Source organism: Phyllopteryx taeniolatus, chromosome 6 (genome assembly GCF_024500385.1).
Source record: "Phyllopteryx taeniolatus isolate TA_2022b chromosome 6, UOR_Ptae_1.2, whole genome shotgun sequence".
NCBI classification, from domain to species: domain Eukaryota; kingdom Metazoa; phylum Chordata; class Actinopteri; order Syngnathiformes; family Syngnathidae; genus Phyllopteryx; species Phyllopteryx taeniolatus.
Genome location: NC_084507.1, coordinates 20,796,139 through 20,819,102, shown reverse-complemented (window position 1 = coordinate 20,819,102; position 22,964 = coordinate 20,796,139). Strand labels below are relative to the sequence as shown.

Sequence of the window (22,964 nt, the reverse complement as noted above, 5' to 3'; positions counted from 1 at the left end):
GAAAAGTCTTATATTATATAGGGAAATTATATATGTCTACTGGGAGATTAAACAGAACTGCCCAATACCTCTAAACATAATTTTACAGTGATCACGGCTGCATGATCTTCAGATAATGGAAAAATACAGTACATCCACCCCAGACATTAAAAAGAAATTGCTGGAATCGATGTTAGAAATCATATGAACACATTTGCTAGGATAATGATGTTGAGAACTACAGGAGTGCATGGGACTTTTTTTCACATTTGATACTGGAAAGACATAGCGATGAATGCGTTGGCTAGATTGTTGTAAGTGCCAATGAGTATTTGAATTTTACTGTCATTAACATGGATATTTAATATAGTAGGGCTTTTTTCTGCTTTATAAGTAAAGATAACAGTGTCTGTCAACATTTGTTTGTATATGTTAAAACATACTAATACAAAAATCTGTTGAGGTGGCACGGTGGGAGACTGGTTAGCACATCTGCTTCACAGTTCTGATCAGGGACACGGGTTCACATCCGGCCTCGCCTGCATGGAGTTTGTATGTTCTCCCTGTGCCTGCGTGGGTTTTCTCCGGTTTCCTCCCCCATCCCAAAAACATGGTAGGTTAATTGAAGACCCTAAATTGCCCGTAGGGGTGAATATGAGTGTGAATGGTTGTTTGTTTATATGTGCCCTGCGATTGGCTGGCGACCAGTTCAGGATGTACCCAGCCTCTCGCCCAGAGTCAGCTGGCATAGGCTCCACCACGCCCTCGTGAGGATAAGCAGACTCCAAAATGATTAAAGTAGACAACAAAGACAAGAAATTACTATGAAGACTCCCAAAAGACAACTTACGGACACTAAAAATTGCAACAAAAAATACAACAAAAAGACTACACAAAAGCTCCAAACAACTACAGAAAGACAACAAAGGATTACGAAAAACTAAATCAATAAAAAATGCACTCCAAAGGCAGCAATGCACCAGGTGCACTACAAAGGGTCAACAACTGGAAGTGAAATAGGCAGCAGGCTCTTTCACTTACAGTTGTGTGGTTGTGGTTGAAAATGAAAGTTTGAGCAGGTGAAGAAATCATGCAGAGATTACAAAGTACTTTGGATCACCCTGACGTGTCATCCGAGTGCCGCTATATTGGTATGACAAAACAAATTCAAGCTCCTGTAAGCAAAATTTTTATTTAGACTCCGCCGCCAGTGAAGCTTGGAGATGACAACTTCTCGGATGATGAAGGAGATGAAGATGATTAGTTGAGTTTCACAGTCGAGTACAAAAGAGCTGAAGAGACAAAGTTGAACATTTGACATCTGCAAAAGACTAAAACAACTTCAAAAGACTATAAAAAAGAACTACAAAAGACAACTAAAGGCTTGTTAAAAAAAAGACAAAAACTACAAAAAGAATAGAAAAGACAATAAAAAACAGAAAAGACAACAAAAGACTACAAAAATACAAATACTACAAAAAGACTTGGAGACTACACAGACTACAGAAAGACTATAAAAGACTAAAGACAATGGAAATACTATAAAACGGCTACAAAAAGACTTGAAGAGACTACAAGAGACAACAAAAAGACTACAAAAAGACAATAAAAGACACAAATGATGACAAAAAGATTAGAAGAGACTGCAAAAAAGCCTACAAAAGACTACACATCTACAGACAGACTATGACAGACTACAAAGTCTACAAAAGACTACAAAAAGAGTACAAAGACGACATAAAGACTATAAAAGACCATAAAACAAGTACAAAAGAACTAGGAGAGACTATAAAGACTACAAAAGGACAATAAAAGACAAAAAACGATAGCAAAAAAACTAGCAAAGACTGTAAAAAGATTATAAAAGACGAGGAAACTACAAGATTAGAGAAAGACTGAAAAAAAGACTATTTAATTTAAGCCTTTTGCAATAAAATGAATGATTGACTGACTGATCACAGAAAGTGGTCGTCTCTCACCTTGTCCCTGTGTGTGAACATGTGTGGACGACACACCTTCACCTGAAACAAGACACACACAAATTACACACATCAAACCTGTCATACACACTGTATACATACAGTATAGAAATGTACTGTATACACAGATTCATTATAGACTATACATAGATCACACTCACAGGCCTCAGGAAAACCAACAATGGCATAAACAGTCTGAACCTCATCGGCGCTGCTGTCGGGATTATGTGAGGAATGCAGGGGTCCTGCCTCTGCTTCACACAAACACACACAAAACACAACAAAAATCCTTTTTCAGAAACACAAAAAAACTCTGGGTCACCAAGAAATCGCACTCTAAAAAAACCCTGCCACACTCACAGCCAAAAACTCACACACAATAAAAATTTCACACACAATAAATTTCCCGTACAGTCCTAAAAAACTCTCCTCCACACAACAAGAGTTATTTTTGGCCTATATGGCACCTCATACGTGTTGGGCCATGTCCGTGTGTCATTGTTGATGTATTAATTATTGATTTATATATTTATAGGCTCATGTGTTCAGGTAAATGTCAATGTATTGGTGTGTTAACATGGTTACAGTTTGTGTCCATGTGTCCAAGTTCATGTCTTTTTATACGTTCATGTATTCATGGATTTCGAGCTTAATGAGAAAAATCATCTACATCATCATTATCTAATGATGTCACATGACGTCGAGGTCATTGCCTCACCTCTGAGCCTCAGCCGATGGATGACAACACCACACACGGCCAACAGCAGCAGCGCTCCAGCGACGCCGCCGCATATCAGGGCCGCGCGCCTGGCCATGTTCGCAGGCGGGTACTTCTGTTCGGCCCGCCCCAGCACGCTCTCCACCCGACAGGTGAGCTCACCCTGTTGCTCGTCGTACAGGACAGAGCTGCTTAGGTTCAGACCTGCCATTGAGGTCTGCACCTGCACAGGTAACGCCGACGCTAACCGGACCCCGGAGGCCGACAGCCAGGTGATGTTGGGTAGTGGTTTGCCCTCCGCCACACACTGCAGCCTGTGGGGGGCGCTGGAGCTGCCATTGACCAATGACAGGCTCAGGATTGAAGGCTTCACTGACAGCAGAAGAAGAAACAACTAGGCAAACGACTCAGCTGTGTTAGGAATCATTCACTCATTCTCTACTCCTGGATGACTATATAGTTTGTGCCTTGAGATACGAGTTTCGTTCATTCTGTGACCACGCTCCTAACTCAAAACACTCACATCTCAAATTATCTTTCCCCATTGAAATGAACAGACGTGTCATTAATCTGTTGCAGACTCCCCGAACAAAAATCAGACATAAATGCTTACAGTGTTTTTAATATGAAAATACCACCATAATATTATACATAGCTAATCACATGATTATGTAGAATGTAAAGAAATTAAACAGTTTGGCCACATTTCTTACTTCATTTCAATGGACAATGTGACGTTTCTTTTGGTGTGTGCACCTTGGCCACCTGGGGACAGTATAATACTGATACTAAAGAAGTCAATAGTCACAGGTATACAGTATATTCTTTAACCTCTGTGAAAAAAAACTCATATTACTGGATCTTACTGAATCACAGTAATTGTGAAACTTGTGTGTCTGCTTGACTGTATAATACAGTGTATTATACGAGTAGTCATGATGCACAATGTGGTCAGTGTTTAATTCTTTACATTCTATTTGATTATGTTAGTACCATATGTTTTTATAAAGTACAGTGTTATCAAGTACTATTCCTCCCTTAAAAACACATTACACACATTTTTGTTGGTTTATTTGGTGAGGCTGGAACATAATAACATTTCCATTTATTTCAATGGGAAAAGATGATTGGAGATATGAGCGCTTTGAGTTACAAGCGTGGTCACGGAATGAATTAAACTTGTGTCTCAAGGCACCACTTAATGTAATTTTGGACTGGGGGTGTCAATGACTCAAGGATTTTTGCTAAACTACAGTGGAGGTTATAGCGGTGTAACACTGTATTTCTAATGAGAATTGCTAAAATACTAACACTCTTAACAGTCGCTACACTTCCATAGAGCAAGAAAGCACTCCTTGATAGCTCTTCAGCATTCACGCACGAATGCAAATAACCAAACCCTCTTATGACCAAACAGGAAGTCCACTCATAGAGTTCAGTCTTTACCTTGTACTTTCAGAGTCAACTCCTTCCTCTGCATCCGGCCTCCATCCGACACCACATGGCAGAAGTAAACACCATCCTCGTTCACCTCGACGCCTCTGATAAGGAGCGACAACTCGCCTTTGCGGAGGTCGCGGGTCAACGAGAAGCGATCCAAGCCCAAACAGTCGGTGGGCGCAGTTGGCATGTCGTTCTTTAGTACACACTGGAAAAATGGCCTCACGGTGGGGAGTCTGGCGGTCCAGCTCACCATGATGCTGGTGGCATCCTGTTTGGGATGAGTGAAGGAGCAGCCCAGGACTGCGTCTTGTCCTCGCAGCACGCTGACCACGTCCGAGACGTTCACATGCAACGAGGACGACGATACACTTCCTGTACAAAAGTACTCACACTCTGTATTTAAAGACTGATTTGTTTCTAAATACATTAAAAATGTTTGACGATATGTGCTGAAACCGTGCAAACACTGAGAACAATTTAGTACTGGTACTGCATTGTTGAGCGATAGCGTTGAACTCTTTTTCACCATTTAAGTTGTTTGGATTTTTGAGGCGTGGCTAAAACCAAGCGCAAGTATGCACTAGGCCTTTCTGGCATGAGTCGGCCCTCCCCACCGCATAAATCCCCCACCATAGAAGTACTGAACGCTGTCATCCCAGACAACCCAGCTGCTGGTCTCCTTGCTATCCGCCTCACCCACTACCTTCTTAGTTCGATAGATTGGTATGTTATGTAGACCCACACATGGCACAAAACTGAGCGAGGTGGTGATTTATTGGACGCCACCAATGGTGGTCCGCAGTCCGCTCACCAGCTTGCTAGCTAGCTCGCTAGTCTGCTAGCTCGCTAGCCCACTGACCGTCCTCTGCATCTTGAAAAGGTCACCGCCACACTTGTTTTTGTCATACAGACACTTCAGGGAAAGTCAACACTCTTCTCTGTGGTGTGTCAAATTTATAAGACCTTTTATATTCACTTTACAGGCAATTTAAGCAAAGGTACAGTGGTCCCCATGCTTCCACGTCAACATGCTAATGTTGCTAACTACTTTCACACATCAACATGCTAATGTGGCTACCTGCTTTCACATCAACATGCTAATGCTGCTAACTGCTTTCACATTACCATTCAAATGTTGACATGCTAATGTAGCTAACTGCTTCCATGGCAACATGATAATGTTGTTGCTTTCACCTGAAAATGTTATGATGGTAATGTAGCTAACAGCTTCCATGTCAACATGCTAATGAAGCCAACTGCTTTCACATCAACAGGCAAATGTTGATATGCTTATGTAGCTAATAGTTTCCATGTCAAAACGGTAATGTAGCTAACATTTACATCAGCATGCTAATGGGCCCAACTGCTTTCACATCAACATGCTAATGTCATTCACTGCTTTCATGTCAAAATTTTAATGTCGCTCACTGGTTTCATGTCAATATCTTTCTGTCACTTCAACATGCTAAACTGATTCAATTTCAACATGCTAATGTTGGCAACTGAGTCCTTGTCATGAAGACGCTGGTCAAACCAATTGAAAGATTGTGTTGAAATGATGAAATGTTCCGGAAGCGCAACTCACCTGTGATAACAGCATTCACCAGCAGCAGCAACACCACACAGATGCGCATGTTGAACACACACACATGCGTGTAGAACCGCGTAAACGCAAATTAGCTAGCCCGACACAGTAATTCAGGAAGGAAATGGGTCACAAGACGCTGACTCCATGGTTATGAGATAATGACACACACACACACACACACACACACATAGACACAACATGCTAAATTAGCAAATAAAAACAACTAGAAATTAAAACAAGCTTACCTTATGGTGTGTGTGTGTGTGTGAGTTTTTTGGGTGAGTTGAGAGTTTTTTGGTGGGTGAGTTTTTGCTTGTGAGAGTTTCTTTGGGTGAATGTGAAGCTTTTTGTGAGTTTGAGAGTTGTTTTGCCACTGAGAGGGTGAGAGGGTTTTTGGTGAGTATGAGACGTTTTTTGGTGAGTGTAACATAGGGTGTAGTTTTTGGGGTATGTTTGGAATTTTTTTGTCACCTGTGAGATTTTTTTGTTGAGCGTGAGAAGTTTTTGCAACGAGTGTGAGAGGTTTTGTGTTGTGTATGAGAAGTTTTATTTTGGTGATTGAGAGCCTTTGTGTTGAATGTGAGAGGATTTTGGTGAGTGTGAGAGTTTTTAATGATGAGTTAGAGGGTTTTTTGGTAAATGTAAGATACATTTTATTTTTAGCCTATACGGCACCTCATAACTTCCTGTGGCATTTGTTGCGTTTCTACACTCCCCCCCCCCCCCCCCCCCCCCCCCCAGCAGACAAGAAAAACTTCCTTAAAATAAAACAAACACACTGGAAAAACATCAACAGTCACAGACAGACACACACACACTCGCTCACTCACTCACTCTTCCATCATGGAGGTGTTGCTCTGCGTCCTGTTGTTTGCTGCTAATAGAGGTGAGTTGCACCACATACACACACTCGCACGCATATTGTGACATAATGTAAATGACAGATGAGATAAGATAATGATCAAGTGTTCATATTCATGTGTTCATTTGTTTATAGTGTTTCTGAGCATTTCAGTCGTGTGCAAGAATATTTCAGTAGTGGCGTGAGAGCATTTTTGCAGTGGTTGTGAGAGCATTTCAGTTGTGTGTGAGTGTTTGTGTGTGTGACAGTGTTTCAGTAGTGTTTGAGTGTTTCAGCAGTGTGTGAGCGTTTCAATTGTGTGTCCATACATTCATGTAGTGTTGATATTCCCGTGTTCATGTGATCATAAATTCATATTATGGTCAAGTGCTCATCCATCCATCCATTTTCTGAGCCGCTTCTCCTCAGTAGGGTCGTGGGCGTGCTGGAGCCTATCCCAGCTATCCTCGGGCAGGAGGCGGGGTACACCCTGAACTGGTTGCCAGCCAATCGCAGGGCACATAGAAACAAACAACCATTCACACCTACGGGTAATTTAGAGTTGTCAATTAACCTACCATGCATGTTTTTGGGATGTGGGAGGAAACCGGAGTGCCTGGAGAAAACCCACGCAGGCACGGGGAGAACACACAGGCGGGACCGGGGATTGAACCCCGGTCCTCAGAACTGTGAGGCAGACGATCTAACCAGTCGTCCACCGTGCCACCATCAAGTGCTCATGTTGATTTTAATTTTCATGTTTTGATATTCATGTTCATGTCTTGTGTTCTTGTATTTATTTGTTCACACACTCATATTCACGTGTTTATGTACAAAATTAATGTACACGAAATGTAAGTGAGCCCATATACGTAAGAGTGTGCCTTCTCCCCACAGTTTGGAGCTCTGAGGATGGTACATGGGCAGTGCACATGCAGGCGGAGGTGCGCGGCCTGGCGGGCTACCCAGTGGTTGTGCCCTGCACCTTCAGCCACCCACGGCATTCCCAGCATGCATCAGTGCGGGTCCACTGGCGTCTGGTTGGCAGTCAAAGGACCACCGTCCTCTACCACTGCACCAGTAAGGCGGGGGCCTCTGCCTGTGTGCCCGGGCCCCAGCAGGACCCACGATACCGGCTGGAGGGCGAACCTCGCCAGCACGATCTGTCCCTGCGCATAAATGACGCCACCCTGGGGGACAGTGGGCGCTACTACTGCGGCCTGGAAGTGGAGGGAAGAGATCACAAGAGCGTGGAGGACAACTTGGGGACCCGGCTGAGGGTGGAGGGTGAGTACTGAACAAAGGGTCCACTTGGAAGAGGGCAGCCTTCCTCATATTTGTGTTGCCCAACACAGCGCCACCCAACATCCTGTCCTTGCGGGTGGTGGCCAGGGAAGACTTAAGCTACACAGCTGAGTGCCGAACGGAGGGCTCGCCGCCACCCGATATCCAGTGGCTGCGCCCCGACCACCCGCTGGAAGTTTCTACAGCGGGACCCCTCAATCTGACCGGCGACCTTGTCGTCAGCCGGCTCCAGGATGTCGAACCCGGATGGCAGGTCACATGCTCTGCCTCCAACCCACTCGGGAAAGATAAGGCCACCCTATGCCTGCTGCCCCCTCATACACCCCCACTCAAGGATGGGGCACCGCCCCATCTTATTCTGCTCCTGGTTCTGTTTCTGGGGTCCAAGGTAACCATGTTGGTGGGGATTTGGGTATGGCTGGTGCCTAAGGGGGCCCTCTTGTGGAAGCGACTCCCTCCAACCCCCGTGCGCCGCCCTGAACCGCTATCCCCACTTTGAACGTTTGGAATTTTAAATATTTGGAACAAAGTCCACTAAAGTTTGGATTTTGTGTCTGCTGCCACCTCCTGGTCACTTGAATCATTACTACCTTTTTATTATAGCGAAGAAGACAGACACCCACAGCACGAGTTTTTATCGCTAGCCAGGCTTGCTAAATTCTAACAGGCATGTTTTTCACATCACAGGTTTATCATTCATTAATTATTTAATCTGCTTATCCTGGTTGGGGTCGCGGGCGCTGGAGCCTATCCCAGCTGACTTCGGGCGAGAGGCGAACTACACTCTGGACTGGTCGCCAGTCAGTCGCAGGGCAGTAATTATTTCATTAATTTATCATTAGCATGAGCTTAGCAATAGAGCTACCTCGCTAAGTACGAACTGTAAGCATGGCCACAGCATGGAGAAGATTTCACAAAGTTAAAAAAGGTTACAAAATACTTAAAAGAAGAAACTACAAAGATACTACAAGAGAACAAAAAGATACAAATCCCTACAAAAAGATGACAAAAACACAATAAAAGACTAAAAGACAACAAAAAGATTTCAAAGATGTCAAAAAGACAATGTTTTTGTCTTTTGTCATTTGTCATACTTGCGGCTTTCATGTCAACATACTAATGTTTTCTTGCTAATGTGGTTAACTGCTCCATGTCAACATACGAATGCAGTTAACTGGTTCCACATCTTACACACACTCACGAAAAGACTAGAGAAGAAAGACTCCAAAAAGACTACGAGACAATAAACAGCTAAGAGAAAGACTACAAAAAGTCTATACTACAAAAAGACTAGAAGACTATGAAAAGACAACAATAACTACAAAAAACTGAAAAGACTACAAAAGAGTAGAGCGTGTAAGTGTTTTAGTCGTGCATGTGAATTAAAAAAATTTCAATAGCTTGTGAGTTTCAATACTATGTGTGTGGCAGTGTTTTAGTAGCGTGTGTTTTAGTGATGCGTAATCGATCGTTACAGTAGTGTGTTTTAGCGATCGTTTCATCAATGTGTATGAAAATATTTTCAGTCCGGTGTGAGAACATTTCAGTCGTGTCTATTATTAGTCGTGCTAGCTTAGCAATAGAGCTACCTTTCTGAGTGCTACATGTTACTTGTATTTTTAGCCATGCTAATTTGTTAGCATCTACTGCACAGGGAAGCAATGCCAGCCTAGAGTCTCTGAACCAATTTCCAATCCGTCAGGTGACAGGACGCAAACCTCTGTAATCTGGCAAGGAGTGTATCAGTAGATTGGGAGAGAGTGTTTCAGTAGTGTGAAAGTGTTTCATTTGCTTGTGTGAGAGCATTTCAGATGAAGACGTGAGCGAAAAAAATTTCAGTAGTTTGTGTGATGTGAGGTTTTTTTTCATCATGTCTGAGAGGGTTTCATTAGTGTGTGTGTGTGTGTGTGTGTGTGTGTGTGTGTGAATAGATCTTCAGGAATGTGTTTCAGTTGTGTGTGAAAGTGGGTTTCAGTACTGTCTGTGGAATTGTTTTAGCAGTGTGTGTGTAAGAGGATTTCATCAGAGTGTGTGAGTGAATAACTTTTCAGAAGCATGTGAGAATGTTTTAATGGTGCATGAGATCATTTCAGTAGTGTGTGAGTGAATACTTTCTCAGTAGTGCATTTCATTAGTTGGATTTAGGACTGAGTGTGTGAGCGTTTCAGCAGTGCGTGTTGAGTGTTTCAGTAGTGTACTTCAGTAGTGTATGTGAAAGCCTTTTAGTTGTGGTGTGAGAGCATTTTAGTAGTGTGTGTGAAAGTGTTTCAGTAGTGAGTGTGAGAGCATGTTAGTACTGTGTGAGTGAATCATTTTTGAGTGGTGTGAGAGTGGTTTCAGTTGTGTGTGTGAGTGTTTCAGTCATGAGTGTGAGAGCATGTTGGTAGTGTGTGAGTGAATAATTTTTGAGGAGTGTGTGAGTGTTTCAGTTGTGCAAGAGAGAGTGTTTCAGTAGTGAATGTGATTCTAGTAATCTGAGTGAGAGCTAACCCTAAACATCTGATGTTCTTACCTGAGGTTTGACTGACGGCGGGTGCCGGGTTCCCAAAAAGGACATCACCCTTTTCTCCCACATAGTACACGGCCATCTTGTCGGAGGTGTGCCATATGGCGTTGTTGTCCAAGGTTAGGTTCACCACTGTGGAGACGTAGTCAGTCCCCATGAGTGGTAGCCAGATGCGGTCCTTTGGTGGGCCGCCGCCCACGCGGACTCCCCCAGTGATGTCCCTGTGGACCAGGATTATGGCAAAGTTGCCCATGTCTGGTATGGCGTTGACCACGAAGCAGGAGGCCAACTCCGACTGTGGGATGAGTGGCAGGAGCAGGCCGGGACGGTGGAGGACGGCGGTACCGAGGAGCTCCAGTAGAGCCCAGCCCGGGTACGAGGAGTCCACCAAGGAAGAGGCCTTCTGGGAGAACATAATGTTGATGAGGGGGCACTCTGGATGTGGACACATACTTTAATCAGCCTTCTAGGGTAAGAACAGTGTGTGTGTGTGTGTGTGTCTGTGTGGGTGGGTGGGTGGGTGTATGTGTGTGTGCGCACGTTGGACACCTGGGAAAGGAGTACAGAGGTTTGTTCCTCCACGTCTTGGAACCCAAAACATAAGTGAGTTAGGCACCTGTTTAGGGCCCCATTAACAATAGGGGACCCCCAAAAGCAATTAACAGTCAACAGAGTTTGAAGTTCAGTGGACCACCGCCATATATATGAAGCGATTATTTTTTAGAGTTGTACACTCTTCAGTGTGGCACCAGGTTGTGCCACAGCATGCCAGGCAGCACTGAGGTCTACTGGAAGAGATGCTACGTAATTAACAGCAAGAAGAGGCAGATGAGGCCCTCAACTAATCTCCCACAAAGAGTTCCCACAGAGCAGAGGGAATAAATATTTCGGTGAGTGTTGTTGCATGCTCTTCTTGCATGTGCTGCTGCTCTGTGTGTGGTAAAATAGCAGCTGTCTGAACGTTTATTATTACCATAACATCTATGTTAATTTCTGTAAACCCATTTGTGACATTTCACATTATATATTAGCATTACGCTATAGCGGATTTTCGTTATTACAGTGATGCCCTGCCATATGAGTGCCTGTATTTACGAGGGTTTCGAGGTATGAGCTTTCGCTTGGCCGAATTTGACATGAGTGTGCTTCAGACCCCCACCGTTAGACAGCGGCAATATACTTCACAACATCTGGCCACCATCAGTTCACATTGATTTCCTCTCAGTGGAAGGAAAATAACCTTTGGTGGCGGTAATGTGCCATTAAGCTGGTTTTCCAACCACCAATAGAGCCCACAAAAGAAATACAAGGAAAGCCAATACATGATATATACATAATAGAGTTAATAATAGAGTTATGTTTTGTGCTTAGAGTTTTGTGTGTGTGCAGGCTATGTGGAGAGCAAACATTATTACTGTGTGTTTTTATATAGTACAATACTGTTGAGAGCAATTTTTCTAATCAAGAAAAAACATTTAAACACATTTGGTTGTTTTTTTGAGCGGGCAGGAACGGATTAATCACATTTCCGTTCAATTCAATGGGGAAAGATGATTTAAGACACAATTGTTTTACGATACGAACGTGGTCACAGAACAAATTCAACTCATCTCGCAAGTATATGGTTTGGTTGAACATTTTGTTGCTTAAATATACCTTTAGTTGTCTTTTATTTCATGTGTTAGTTTTACAGTAAACTTCAAATTTGAGTGACAAATAGCTGACACAAGCACACTTTACCTTATTTAGAGAACTGCGCGAGCAAGAGTCTTCTTTTCCTTTCTCTCAAAGTGATGTTATATGAGTCTCCCATTTTTTGGACAGTGAGAGAGTGAGAAAAGGAATACTTTAAAAAGTGTGTTTTAATGTTTGTGTTCTATAATAAATTTAAATGTGCTTAAAGTGTGTGGGAGGGACAAAACAAAATAAAGAAAATGTTCTATATGGTCGCACTATATCGTGAATTTTCAGCTATCGTGGGTGGATATGGAACGTATTTTAAAATTTAAATTAATTAGTTTTTCAAGTTGTTTTTACATAAGTGATATTGTTGCACTATTTAATATTTTAGCACAATGCTGTTGCCGTTATAGACACTTTTAGAGTCAATACATAATTATGATAGTATGTAGGTTTATTTAGGTCTTTTTAGTTGGCCTAGATGATATTCAGTATCCCACTTTATTACTTGGGATGTTGTGTAAATCAACCTCAGTCCACTCTTGTAGTGTCACTCCTGCAATAGGTTTACAGTAAGTGTAAGAATGATAAATAATCAATATTATTGTCAGAAATAGGTAGGAGCCCCAAAATACAAATTTTCTCATGGCTTCATGGAAATGTGGACATTGATCACGAGTAACATCAGAGTTCTTCACTATCATGTCAACAAACTTGGCAAGGGGTTGTCATAGCAATGCAGACTCAACCGATGTTTGAACTTCCTTGGCTCTGTCGCCCCCTTCAGCAGGAGAAGCATATCTGCAGGATACATCCTGAGGAGCCAAAATAATCACAGCAGTGACATCGCTTGGCCTATTTTAGGAGGGCTTCAAGCTCTCCTAAATATTTCTCAAGCGCCCCCAAAAATAATGGTAATATTGTCGAAGGTTCATTGTCCTAGCCCCCCTAAAACCGATTTCTAGCCCACTTAAACAAGTATTTGTCTCCACAAAATACCCCCCCCCCCCCCCACACACACACCCCTTAACAATTAGGTTTTGGGCTAAATAAGTGTTTTTTTTTTAAAGTTTGGGTCTGCCCCCCCAAACATCAAAACCTAGCGATGCCCCTGAATCACAGTGATGCACTTCTTATAATGGCCACTAGATTTTGCTATTGTGTTCCTTTCTGAAAATAAAACAAAAATCGAGGGATACAAAGATCCATTTGTTCAGATATAAATGTATTCATTTAATGTACTTGTCCAGTCATCCATTCTCTGTCGTGGCTCTCCCCAGTAGACTCGCGCGTGGGCTGGAATCTATCTCAGCTGTCTTTGCGCAAGAGGTGGGGTACACTTGGACCGGTCGCCAGTCAACGTCAGGCAGACAAACAACCATTCACACTGACGTTCACACGTATTGACAGTTTCATTGCCTTCAATGAAGCTAACATGCTGGCAAGTCACTTTTACATCACGCCCCTTTTAATATCAGTTTGATCTGTTGTTTCCTGTCACACTTCCTGTTCGAAGAACGTAAAATGTTGTGGTCTTACCTTGTCTTTCGGTCGTGGGCTCTTCCACACTGCAGTTCTCGCCTCCAAACAAACAAACACGGAGGCGCGCGTATGTCAGGCAAAGTAGGACGTTTGCTTGGCGCCAATGTGACTCTTTAATGCCTTTCAAAGCAATTCTCAAGGCTTGCACAAAATATCTACACTAAAGCTCTTCTGAGTTAAACCTCTTAATTCAATTCAATTAACTTACTATGAATATAAAACCATCATTCAATATAGTTTTATACACATACCTGTTTATACAGATACTGCATGTGTAGGGTCAAACTAGAGGTCACATCTCGAAACTGTGAGACTTTGAAGGCGAGGGTCTCGTGTGTTGTGCTGCGCTTTTATAATAAAGTGTGACTGATAGTAGAGCAGCTTTGTGCACACAACAATGGTGTGAGTGTGCAAGAATATTCATCATGGCAGTGTGAGGGAAGCACTAATATGAAGGTGCTAATCACAGATAAGCACTTCAAACAGCCAAACCACATCAGTCACTAATATCACATCAAGGATTGTTGATTTTAGGACTCTTTTTTTTCCCTGCTAAGGAATTAATGCTGGAGGGGCAGAGGGGGTTTAACACATTGTTTTATTTTATTCATTGTTTTATAACACCTTAGTCATGGGGGATGAATGGATAAATAAGGCAACATGATAGTTACTGGTTAGCAAGTGTGTCTCACAGTTCAGTTCTGAGATTCTGGGTTCGAATCTGGGCACCGGCACTCCAATGTGGAGTTTGAATGCTCCACATGTGCTTCTGTGGGATTTTCTCCTGTATACTGTAGAACTAGCTGTAATAGCTAAGCATGAGAATGGTGTTAGTGTTTGTGATCTCATTGTGCATTTTGGTTCGGGAAATTTAGCCATCTCTACCATTGTAATGGACCATATGCACAGCAACATGTTAAGCATTTCCAGTGGAAAGGGTTAGGATGAGGGATTTCGAGAACGGTGGTGGAACAGAGTCTTTATGTGTGCGGTGTTTTGTGTTGAGATTATCGGCGCACACCCCAGACAAGATGACCAAAACTGTTAAATACCAGATTTTTTTTTTTCATCTTTATGTGTGGGGTCTGTCACAGATAAAGCATCTTTTAAGATTTGAAAAATCCATATGTATGTACCAGACCTAAGACGTTAGGGCTATGTACCACTAAGCGTGAGGGGACGTGCAGGTGCTGTCTGAAACATTTTGAGTCCATTTGATTTTTGTCTGCAATTTTTTTTCTCAATTGCATTTCGTCGATGGGGGACGGGGTGTTTGGGGTTTTTTTTGGGGGGGGGGGGGATTTAAGGGGGGCACAGGGGCCCCCAATAGAACCACCACTGGGTATTTTACTAAATCTGAAAAAATGGTTGCCATTTTCTTTTTACTTTTCTGTGCCGGATTTCGGGCACGTGGATTTAGTAGAGGTCCACCAAAATCGCGTTTTCCCATTGTTTCGCGTAACTTAATCCTTGTCCTTTTCAGATTACGTTGCTGGGAATTTCCTTTACCACCTTGATTTCCAAAATTTTAAATTCAGATGAGATTTTCTGTGGTGCTGAAAAAGATGAAAATGTTCCTCGATTTTGGCGTGTAAAATCACACGTTCACAGGATTCGACTACGACAGAAAATCACTAACCCTTCCACAGTGTAGCCCGCCTGTTATCCAGTCAACAGTGAATGGCTCCAGCTCACCCGCAATTAGGATGGCTCGGTGGTTTTGACATCCGTCACCCCTCACAACTTTCGTCGCCCCCTTGTGCTGTGACTGGCGAAGAGACACGTCACTCAAGAGATAGGGGCGTGTCTCACAGTTGACGTTTGTGTGGCGGCGGAGGAGAGAAGCGGCTTGCGGACCTTTCGCTATCAGTTTTGAACGTGCCCAGAGTGGAGTTCGAAAATGGCAGAGGACGTGATCGAGCAGATGAGGCCTTTGCTGACATCAGTAAGTTAGTTGTTGTTATTTTTATTTTTTTTGCTAAGGCAGACCCAGACGCAGAATAGCTAATCTCATCCCGTCGAAGATGCGCCGAAGACGGCGGCACTCGTACTCAAGTGTCCCTCATTAAAGACTCAACTAAATTAATTTGTGCACTTATGGAGACTCTCTGGAAAGAGACACTTAACTCTTAACGGTGAATAGTCAATTTAGAACAGCAACAACAGTCTACCATAATTAAGTTGACGTTCCTTCCAGGAAGTGAATTTGCCTCGCGCGCATCCATGCAGTCCCTCAAGAGAGCTGCAAATTCTAAAAACTTGCCCAAAACGGTCTCAGCTTAACAGTAGAGTGTCTTTTAAGGACAAAAACGACATCTGTACTCACTCACCTTACATTCGGCCTGAATCTTTTCCATCACTTGGTTTTAATTTCTGCTCAGTCTGATACTTCAAATTATTGTATGGAATTTGGTGTGGAGTAAGCCTGGACTTCAACGAGCAGAGTGAATAGCAGAGGGTGCCAAAGTTCTCACGCGATGTACCTGAATATAAATTGTGTAAAAAAAAAAAAAAAAAAAAAAAAGTGCTGATTCAACTCCTAAAAGTGATACTGAAAGTACAGACTCTGAAATGTATATTTTGACAAAGTGAAAGTTATTCAGGTCCAAACCCTGTTAGTGTCTAAGAGAGAAGTAGTGCTTTGCCGCTAACTTGTGGCATATACAGTCGTGCCTTGAGCTACAACTTTAATTCATTCATTGACCATGCTTGTAACTCAAAACACTCATGTCTCAAATCTTCTTTCCCCATTTAAATGAAGGGAAATGCCATGAATCTGTTCCAGCCTCCTGGAAAAAAAAAAACCTCTAATATGTTAGAAAAACTAGCATTCTGTAATGTACTTTATAAAACACAGAGTATTAACATAATTAAATAGAACGTAGAAGAATGAAACACTTTGTGCATCATAACTGTGCTTCAATTCAATGCATTGTGCTTTGTGGTGTGCCTGTCTTGGCAATGTGAGGCAATACAATACAGTCATGCAAACAGAGAGGCTTGTCTTCGTTTGGCTGTATTCTCTGTACTGTGACTCAATAAGCTGCATAGATATTAGTAATTTTCATAGAGGAAATAGAAACTACAGTATGCCTGTGTGTATTTTGATGTTTTATGTCTACATGTTTTGCTCCACCCTTTTTGTGTTCAAATATCCATTGTCAAAGTGTTCCAAAACCGCAACGATCATTGCTAATCGTTAGCATTTCAATAGTGTATTCCTTTGTATGTTAGCATTAAGCTTGCTGGGCCTTCTTTTAGGCAGTTTGATTATTTTGAACACACAAGGTGTAATTGTCTTTCTTCTATGATTAATTTCATTATCACAGATCCTCCAGTCAAAATGGCAGCACCAAATGGAAAAAATAATGCACTTCACATGCATATTTTGTATTTGTATTGTGCAAAATCAGTTTGTATGTGGTTACTCCAAAAATTGATGGGATGGTCGGTAATAGGAAGTGTTTATCAGAGTATAGGTGATGAAAGTGTGTGTGTGTGGGGTGATTCATCTTTAAATAAATATAAATAATAAAATACATTTATGGTTGCCACTTCGCAGATTTTTGTCTGTCATGTTGGAATGAATGAATGAACGAGGTACTACTGTATTTCAATATTGTACAATATTTAATTTTAACTACACACCAATAAAAATAATATAAATACAACTTCGTTCTGCGACTGAAACGGATTCATTGCATTTCCATACATTTCAGTGGAAAACAATATCTCGTTTCGCGAACGTTTGCGTTCGCAAACGGAATCACGGAACGTATTGTTTGTGAACCGAGGTTTCACTGTATGTAGTTCCTTGGCACCAAGACAGGGCTTTTGGCATCGTCTTGTGGCATCACTTTGTTGTGGCAGGAGGAGGAAGCACTGCTGGACCGAGGGAACACGAGCTCCACCCTGTACACCAACTTTGAAGAAGAGGAGCTAGAAAGTGAGTCTTTGAACTGTCGTCTTCTTCTCACGAAAGACGAATTAGTCCATTTTGACTTTTCAGCCATGTTTGACGATCAGGTCACAGGGCGCTCTACGTCAGCATCCATGTGCCATTGGGCCGACACAGCCGACGGCGTCACCGCCACCGGGGACACAGACATGAGCAGCGGAAGCAGGATTGCCCGGAGCAAGAGGATGCCTGCGAGCCGCCTTCTTACGGTAGGCCTGGGCGATATCACCTTCAAGTAAAATCTGCAATTTTTGTCACACTTTTCCTCCCGTTCGTTTATTGAACAAGCAAACGAAAATGACCTTAATCAAATCACGTTTTGTGCTTTCAATAGTTTTTTTCCCCAGGCATTAACTTGCATCAACTTCCATAGAAATAACAGAAATCCCAATTCAATGTTAATGTAAAGTGTGAGTTTTTTTGGGTGATTAAGCATTTTTTTGTTGTTGAGTCTAAGGGGTTTCTTTGGTGCATATGAGAGTTTTTGGGTGCATGTATGTGAGGGTTTTTTTTTTTGGCACGTGAGCATTTTTTGGTGTGTCAGTTTTGTTCCATGTGAGAATTATTTTTTTTGGGTGTGTAAGAGTTATGTGTGTGTTCCTTTATTGTGAATGAAACATTTTCTGGTGTGTGTGATGTTTTTTGGTGGGTGTGAGAGTTTTTATTTTGGTGACTAAGAGTTTTTGGTGAGTGAAGAGTTTTTTTGGGTGAGTGCAAGAGGTTTTTCTGGTATGTGTGAGTTTTGTTTAATTGAGTTCTTTATTTTAAACGTGTGATAAATAAAAAAAAAGTAACAGAAAAACAACGAAAGAACCAAGATTTGACCAAAAAAAATGAAATTACATGTTCGAAATTATGAAATTATACATGTTTGAAAAAGAGTAGGAGGAAGTAGAACTTTTTTACTCCTAACACTATCTCTACCTCCTTATAAACCTATACAACATCAATATAGTAATATAGTAATAGAGTAACAATAATTGGAAATATTAATATATACACAAATATACAAATGATTATAATCAGTAAGAGCGGTATATTGGATCTTAATAAAAAAAAATAAAATAATACTATTTAATAATAATAATGACTACTCAGTGCCTTGTCATATCTCTACACTATTAGTCACTGTGTGCGTGTATATGTGCAGGTGTTTGTGTTCGTGTGGGTGTATTTTGCGTTTATATGGGGTGATGGGATGGGTGGGTTCTTGTCTATTGCTATTTGTCTTTTTTTTAAACTCCGTAAAGCACTTTGTGTTGCATTTTAATGTATGAAAAGTGCTATATAAATACATTTGATTTGATTTGATGTACTGATGTACTATATGATGTACTGATGTACTATTTATATTGATACTACTTCCTCCTCATGTTTTGTAAAGGTAATTTGTTTGTATTTATTTTGGAACTGGTTGTTGCTATGACAATGTTTCACCTTCACACTCGATCTGTTCCATAGTTTCACTCCATTACTTGATATACAGATATATATATATATATATATATTTTTTTATTGTGGTTCTGCATTTTTGGACCCACGATGAAAAATTCTGCTTTGCCGTGTGAGAGAAGTATTTAAAAGGTTTTCTCCGCTGTGATTGGCTGGTGACTAGTCCAGTTTGTACCCAGCCTCTTGCCCCAAATTAGCTGGGATAGGCTCCAGCTCACCCGTGACACTTGCGAGGATAAGCAGTATAGAAAACGGATGGATGGGTGGCTTGATCGCACAGCCCTCCCCTCTGTCTCTAGACACGCCCTCGCAGAGGGTGCAGTTCATCTTGGGCATGGAAGACAACAACGAGGAGCACGTCCCTCACCAACTCTTCAGCGAACTGGACGAGCTGGCCTTCAGGGACGGAGAAGTCCTGGAGTGGAAGGAGACAGCCAGGTGAAGAGGCAGTGATGTCACTTCCTGTCTATGCACACCATCTCCAACGAAGCGTCTCATGTGGCCCGTGTGTGTCTCGTGTGCGTGCAGGTGGTTGAAGTTCGAAGAAGACGTGGAGGACGGCGGTGAGCGTTGGAGTAAACCTTACGTGGGCTCACTGTCGCTGCACAGCCTGTTTGAGCTGCGCGCGTGCATCATGAATGGCACCATCATACTCGACATGCGTGCCAACGCCATCGAACAGATCGCAGGTCAGCACGCCATCAGGACACCAACATGTAGAGATGGCAAAAGTACTCACACTCTGTACATGTGTAAAGAAAGTAGAACTGATTTGACTCCTTTACTTAAAAGTCAGTGGAAGGTGACAATAAGGGCCCTCAAAATTTGACAGACCACACAAGAGTCTTGTAAACCCTGACAAATTTGCATGTTTATAAATTGCTAAGTATATAAAATGATTTGATCGCTTGAAAGCCGTGGCCGTGGCTGCTGAATACGCTGAAAACACCGCGCTCAACTGTCAACTGTCAATCAAATAGCATTTATTCGACCTGGTAAAGGGGATGGTCCTTCATCTAGCATAATTCTTATGCCTAAATGTATCTACACGATTGAGCTGTGAAAATATATCTGCTTACACACGACTCTGAAATGTACTTCATAAAATCAACAAATTTGTCACTACCGATCAGCAAATATGGGACGTTGACAACTCAAGCAAAGTCGAGATACCTGAAAAATCAAATACAATCAAGTTAATTTGGCCACTGTTTCTTTAAGTACAGTAAGTATTTGTACTTCATTACTTCACAGTTCATACCACTGCCCACACGTGTTGCCGGGTAGCACCTCGAGAAACAACTCATGATGTTTTACAGACATGGTGATTGACAACATGCTGGCATCCGGTCAGATGGACGAGCATGTCCAGGACAAGGTGAGGGAAGCCATCCTGAAGCGCCACCGCCATCAGATCAAGAAAAGGCTGAGCAAGCGCATCCCACTGGTACGATCCTTCACAGACACAGGAAAGAAGCATTCCGACCCTCATCTACTGGAACACAATGGTGAGCGCCTGGGTTCATAATACCTTCAACCAGTTTATCGCAGTGGATACGTTCAAGACCCACCCATAATAAGTGAAAATCCATGATCTGGATGCCATATTAAAAAATGACTCACAAAATAGAATTAAACATTGTATACTTGCACACCAAAATGGTCCACCAAACCATGTACGAGATTTCGGCTGAGAAAATCCGTTATCTTAATGTTAATTTATAATGGGAAAAGCTAATTTCGGTTTACGAAAGTCTGCTAGCTTAATGCTAATTTATAATGCAAAACGCAAAATTAACATACCTCTTACGGTAATTATAGTAAAAAAAAGTACTACTTAAACACACAGCAACACATACAGAGTATATAACATTACTTACTGTATAAGCATATACAGTATTATCTCTGCCCTGTGGAAACAACGAATATTAAAACGTCAAAAATCTGCTATGATATTTCACAGAAGGGGGGCCCTGTTTTGAACGTGGTACGACACTGAAAGTGTGCACCTCTCAATTCACGCCTGTCTGTATACTGTTAAAAACCCATAAAAAATGATCACTTAAAAAGCCGCACTGGAGCAGGGGCGCAAACGGACATAGCGGGACAACTCTGCATTTGTAATACAATTCAATTTTCCATATGTTCTCTTTAAAATCCAAAACAAACAAGAAGTTCCAGCAACTTCATGACAGCCACCTAATGTGACGTGAAGCTTCTTGTTGCTCCAGTAGGCCTTCTGACGTCCCCTCAGTCGGCTCCTGGGAACCTGGACGCCAGCAAAGGGGCAGGAGGTGGCATCAACCCAGGCAGTTGTGAAAACAGTGCAGTTGACTTCAGCAAGGTGAAACACCCCTTTGCGTTTACAGTGTATCCCCCAAAATCAGCAATTGACACGTCTAAAAAGATTTAGAATTGACTACAGATGCAACAAGATGGCAGCAAAGCACTACTTTTATAAATTAAGCTCCTCAACTCACTTCACAGTAATATTTGTTGCATTCATCAGCAACTTTTTCACAATATGAATGAATTACAATGTATTCATTCATTTTATTCATTTATCTGTTTAAATAATTGGTTACTTTAAATGTGTTTATTTATGTTATTAAATAATTCGTTAATTATAAATAATAAAAACATATTTGTAAAATAAACAATTTCACATACGTATACATTTAACTATATTTCTAATTTCTTTATATTTCCTAAATTAATTCTAATTACATTGATTATAAATACTAACATTTAAAAATGCTCATCAACTATTTTATTACCAAAATAAACCATTTTACATATTTTAGCCTTTTTTTTTTACCTCATCTGCGGCTGTTCACCTGGCCGATCTGTCTGTTTGTCCACCCTTGTTCTAACTGCAGCTCCTCAAGTCACTACAACATACAGTACGACCCTTGCACCAAGTTGCTACAAGATGTTGCTTTGGCAGTAAATAATGAAGGTTAGGTTCCCCCAAAAATCCGCAAATAGGGGTATTCGTGAATACTGAACTGAATATGCAGAAGTTTTGTATTTATTTTTTTACCTCATCTGCGGCTGTTTACCTGCCCTATCTGTCTCTTTGGTCACCCTTGGTCTTAATAAAGCTCCTCAACTCGCTTCAGCACAGTTCCTTGGCACAAACACGGTGCCAAGGTAACACTAATTGGTTTGGTTGTAGCACAAAAATGGATAGGGTAGGTTAAAAAAATTGGCGAATTTGCAAATGCTGAACCACGACTATGTGGGGGTTCACTGGGTGGTCACTGCAGCTTTTCACGTGCGCTTCAGGTGGACATGGACTTCATGAAGAAGATTCCTCCTGGCGCCGAAGCCTCCAACGTGCTGGTGGGGGAAGTGGACTTCTTGGAGCAGCCCATCGTTGCCTTCGTTCGCCTGGCGCCCGCCGTGCTCATCTCCGGACTCACCCAGGTGCCCGTGCCCACCAGGTGAGCTTGCTCTCTTTCTTAGGTGGAAGGGCGCACAACACAACCTATTCTGATCCCCGTCCTGTCCAATGATTAGAGATGGGGTATTCGAGTCACATGACTTGACTCAAGTTGCCAATTTTAGGACTTGCTTGGCCAAAACATCCATTGGCCAAAATATGCACATTTTTGTCCTCAAAAGAGTGCTGTTTCTCTTGGAGGTGCAGGTAGACAGTTGAGCCTTGACCTAAAGAGTTTCCTGGGTTTCCTCAGTGTACTGTATGTACAGTATCTGTGCATTCCTCACTGTACTTGACCGCATACACCAGATTGCTTTTCCAGGTATGGGGTGTCTCAGGGTGTTACCAGGTTTGAAGTGTACCGGAATGTTGTGTTGTTTGAAAATCTTTGAGTTTCTCAGTCAGACCTGATACATATGGAGTGATAATATTGTTGCATCTGTCACCCTGCTCTTGTCCCTTCTGGAAGTTGATGCACTTTTCACATATGACCAGCTGGGGTGACCACAGGTTTTGAGGGCCTCCCTC

At 42.0% G+C, this 22,964-nt stretch overlaps 3 protein-coding genes across 9 annotated transcripts in view; 2 read left to right on the top strand and 1 right to left on the bottom strand.

Moving 5' to 3' along the window:
• Positions 1-1,155: 1,155 nt before the first annotated feature.
• Positions 1,156-5,838, bottom strand: LOC133479691 (sialic acid-binding Ig-like lectin 15). 3 transcript variants are annotated; one of them, XM_061776994.1, is made up of 6 exons: positions 5,705-5,838; positions 4,123-4,491; positions 2,677-3,048; positions 2,120-2,212; positions 1,959-2,000; positions 1,156-1,271 (listed from the first exon to the last, which is right to left on the bottom strand). In XM_061776994.1, the coding sequence occupies exons 1-6, from the start codon at positions 5,751-5,753 to the stop codon at positions 1,240-1,242; spliced, it is 957 nt and encodes a 318-aa protein (XP_061632978.1). In that variant the 5' UTR covers positions 5,754-5,838; the 3' UTR covers positions 1,156-1,239. The 3 variants fall into 3 exon arrangements, with proteins under 3 accessions (XP_061632978.1, XP_061632976.1, XP_061632977.1); XM_061776992.1 differs by lacking the exon at positions 5,705-5,838 and having other exon boundaries at positions 4,123-5,698; XM_061776993.1 differs by lacking the exon at positions 5,705-5,838 and having other exon boundaries at positions 2,120-2,209; positions 4,123-5,698.
• Positions 5,839-6,496: 658 nt separating this feature from the next.
• si:dkey-11p23.7 (V-set and Ig domain-containing protein) lies at positions 6,497-9,252 on the top strand. Of its 2 annotated transcripts, none has more exons than XM_061777826.1 (3): positions 6,497-6,593; positions 7,446-7,835; positions 7,904-9,252. In XM_061777826.1, exons 1-3 carry the CDS (start codon positions 6,551-6,553, stop codon positions 8,350-8,352), a joined length of 882 nt encoding a protein of 293 aa, XP_061633810.1. In that variant the 5' UTR covers positions 6,497-6,550; the 3' UTR covers positions 8,353-9,252. The 2 variants fall into 2 exon arrangements, with proteins under 2 accessions (XP_061633810.1, XP_061633809.1); XM_061777825.1 differs by lacking the exon at positions 6,497-6,593 and adding an exon at positions 6,845-7,099.
• A 5,751-nt stretch (positions 9,253-15,003) lies between these two features.
• LOC133479658 (sodium bicarbonate cotransporter 3-like) overlaps positions 15,004-22,964 on the top strand; it is a 30,448-nt gene continuing 22,487 nt past the window's right edge. For 3 of the 4 annotated variants that reach the window (XM_061776905.1, XM_061776904.1, XM_061776902.1), the window contains exons 1-8: positions 15,004-15,526; positions 17,452-17,527; positions 17,608-17,748; positions 19,291-19,429; positions 19,520-19,680; positions 20,311-20,499; positions 21,223-21,335; positions 22,280-22,437. In XM_061776905.1, coding sequence (XP_061632889.1) covers positions 15,482-15,526; positions 17,452-17,527; positions 17,608-17,748; positions 19,291-19,429; positions 19,520-19,680; positions 20,311-20,499; positions 21,223-21,335; positions 22,280-22,437 — 1,022 coding nt within the window. In that variant the 5' untranslated portion in view covers positions 15,004-15,481. The remainder of the gene's footprint in view (positions 15,527-17,451; positions 17,528-17,607; positions 17,749-19,290; positions 19,430-19,519; positions 19,681-20,310; positions 20,500-21,222; positions 21,336-22,279; positions 22,438-22,964) is intronic. The other variant, XM_061776903.1, reaches the window with a different exon arrangement.

Coding starts and splice junctions, on each gene's coding strand:
- LOC133479691 (XM_061776992.1), bottom strand. CDS start 4,648: ATGGTGAAAAAGAGTTCAACGCTATCGCTCAACAATGCAGTACCAGTA. Junction 3,049..4,122: donor GTTGACTCTGAAAGTACAAG/GTAAAGACTGAA, acceptor TTCTGCTGTCAG/TGAAGCCTTCAATCCTGAGC. Junction 2,001..2,119: donor TGTTGGTTTTCCTGAGGCCT/GTGAGTGTGATC, acceptor GTCTTGTTTCAG/GTGAAGGTGTGTCGTCCACA.
- si:dkey-11p23.7 (XM_061777825.1), top strand. CDS start 6,928: ATGGTCAAGTGCTCATCCATCCATCCATTTTCTGAGCCGCTTCTCCTC. Junction 7,100..7,445: donor ACAACCATTCACACCTACGG/GTAATTTAGAGT, acceptor TTCTCCCCACAG/TTTGGAGCTCTGAGGATGGT. Junction 7,836..7,903: donor GACCCGGCTGAGGGTGGAGG/GTGAGTACTGAA, acceptor TGCCCAACACAG/CGCCACCCAACATCCTGTCC.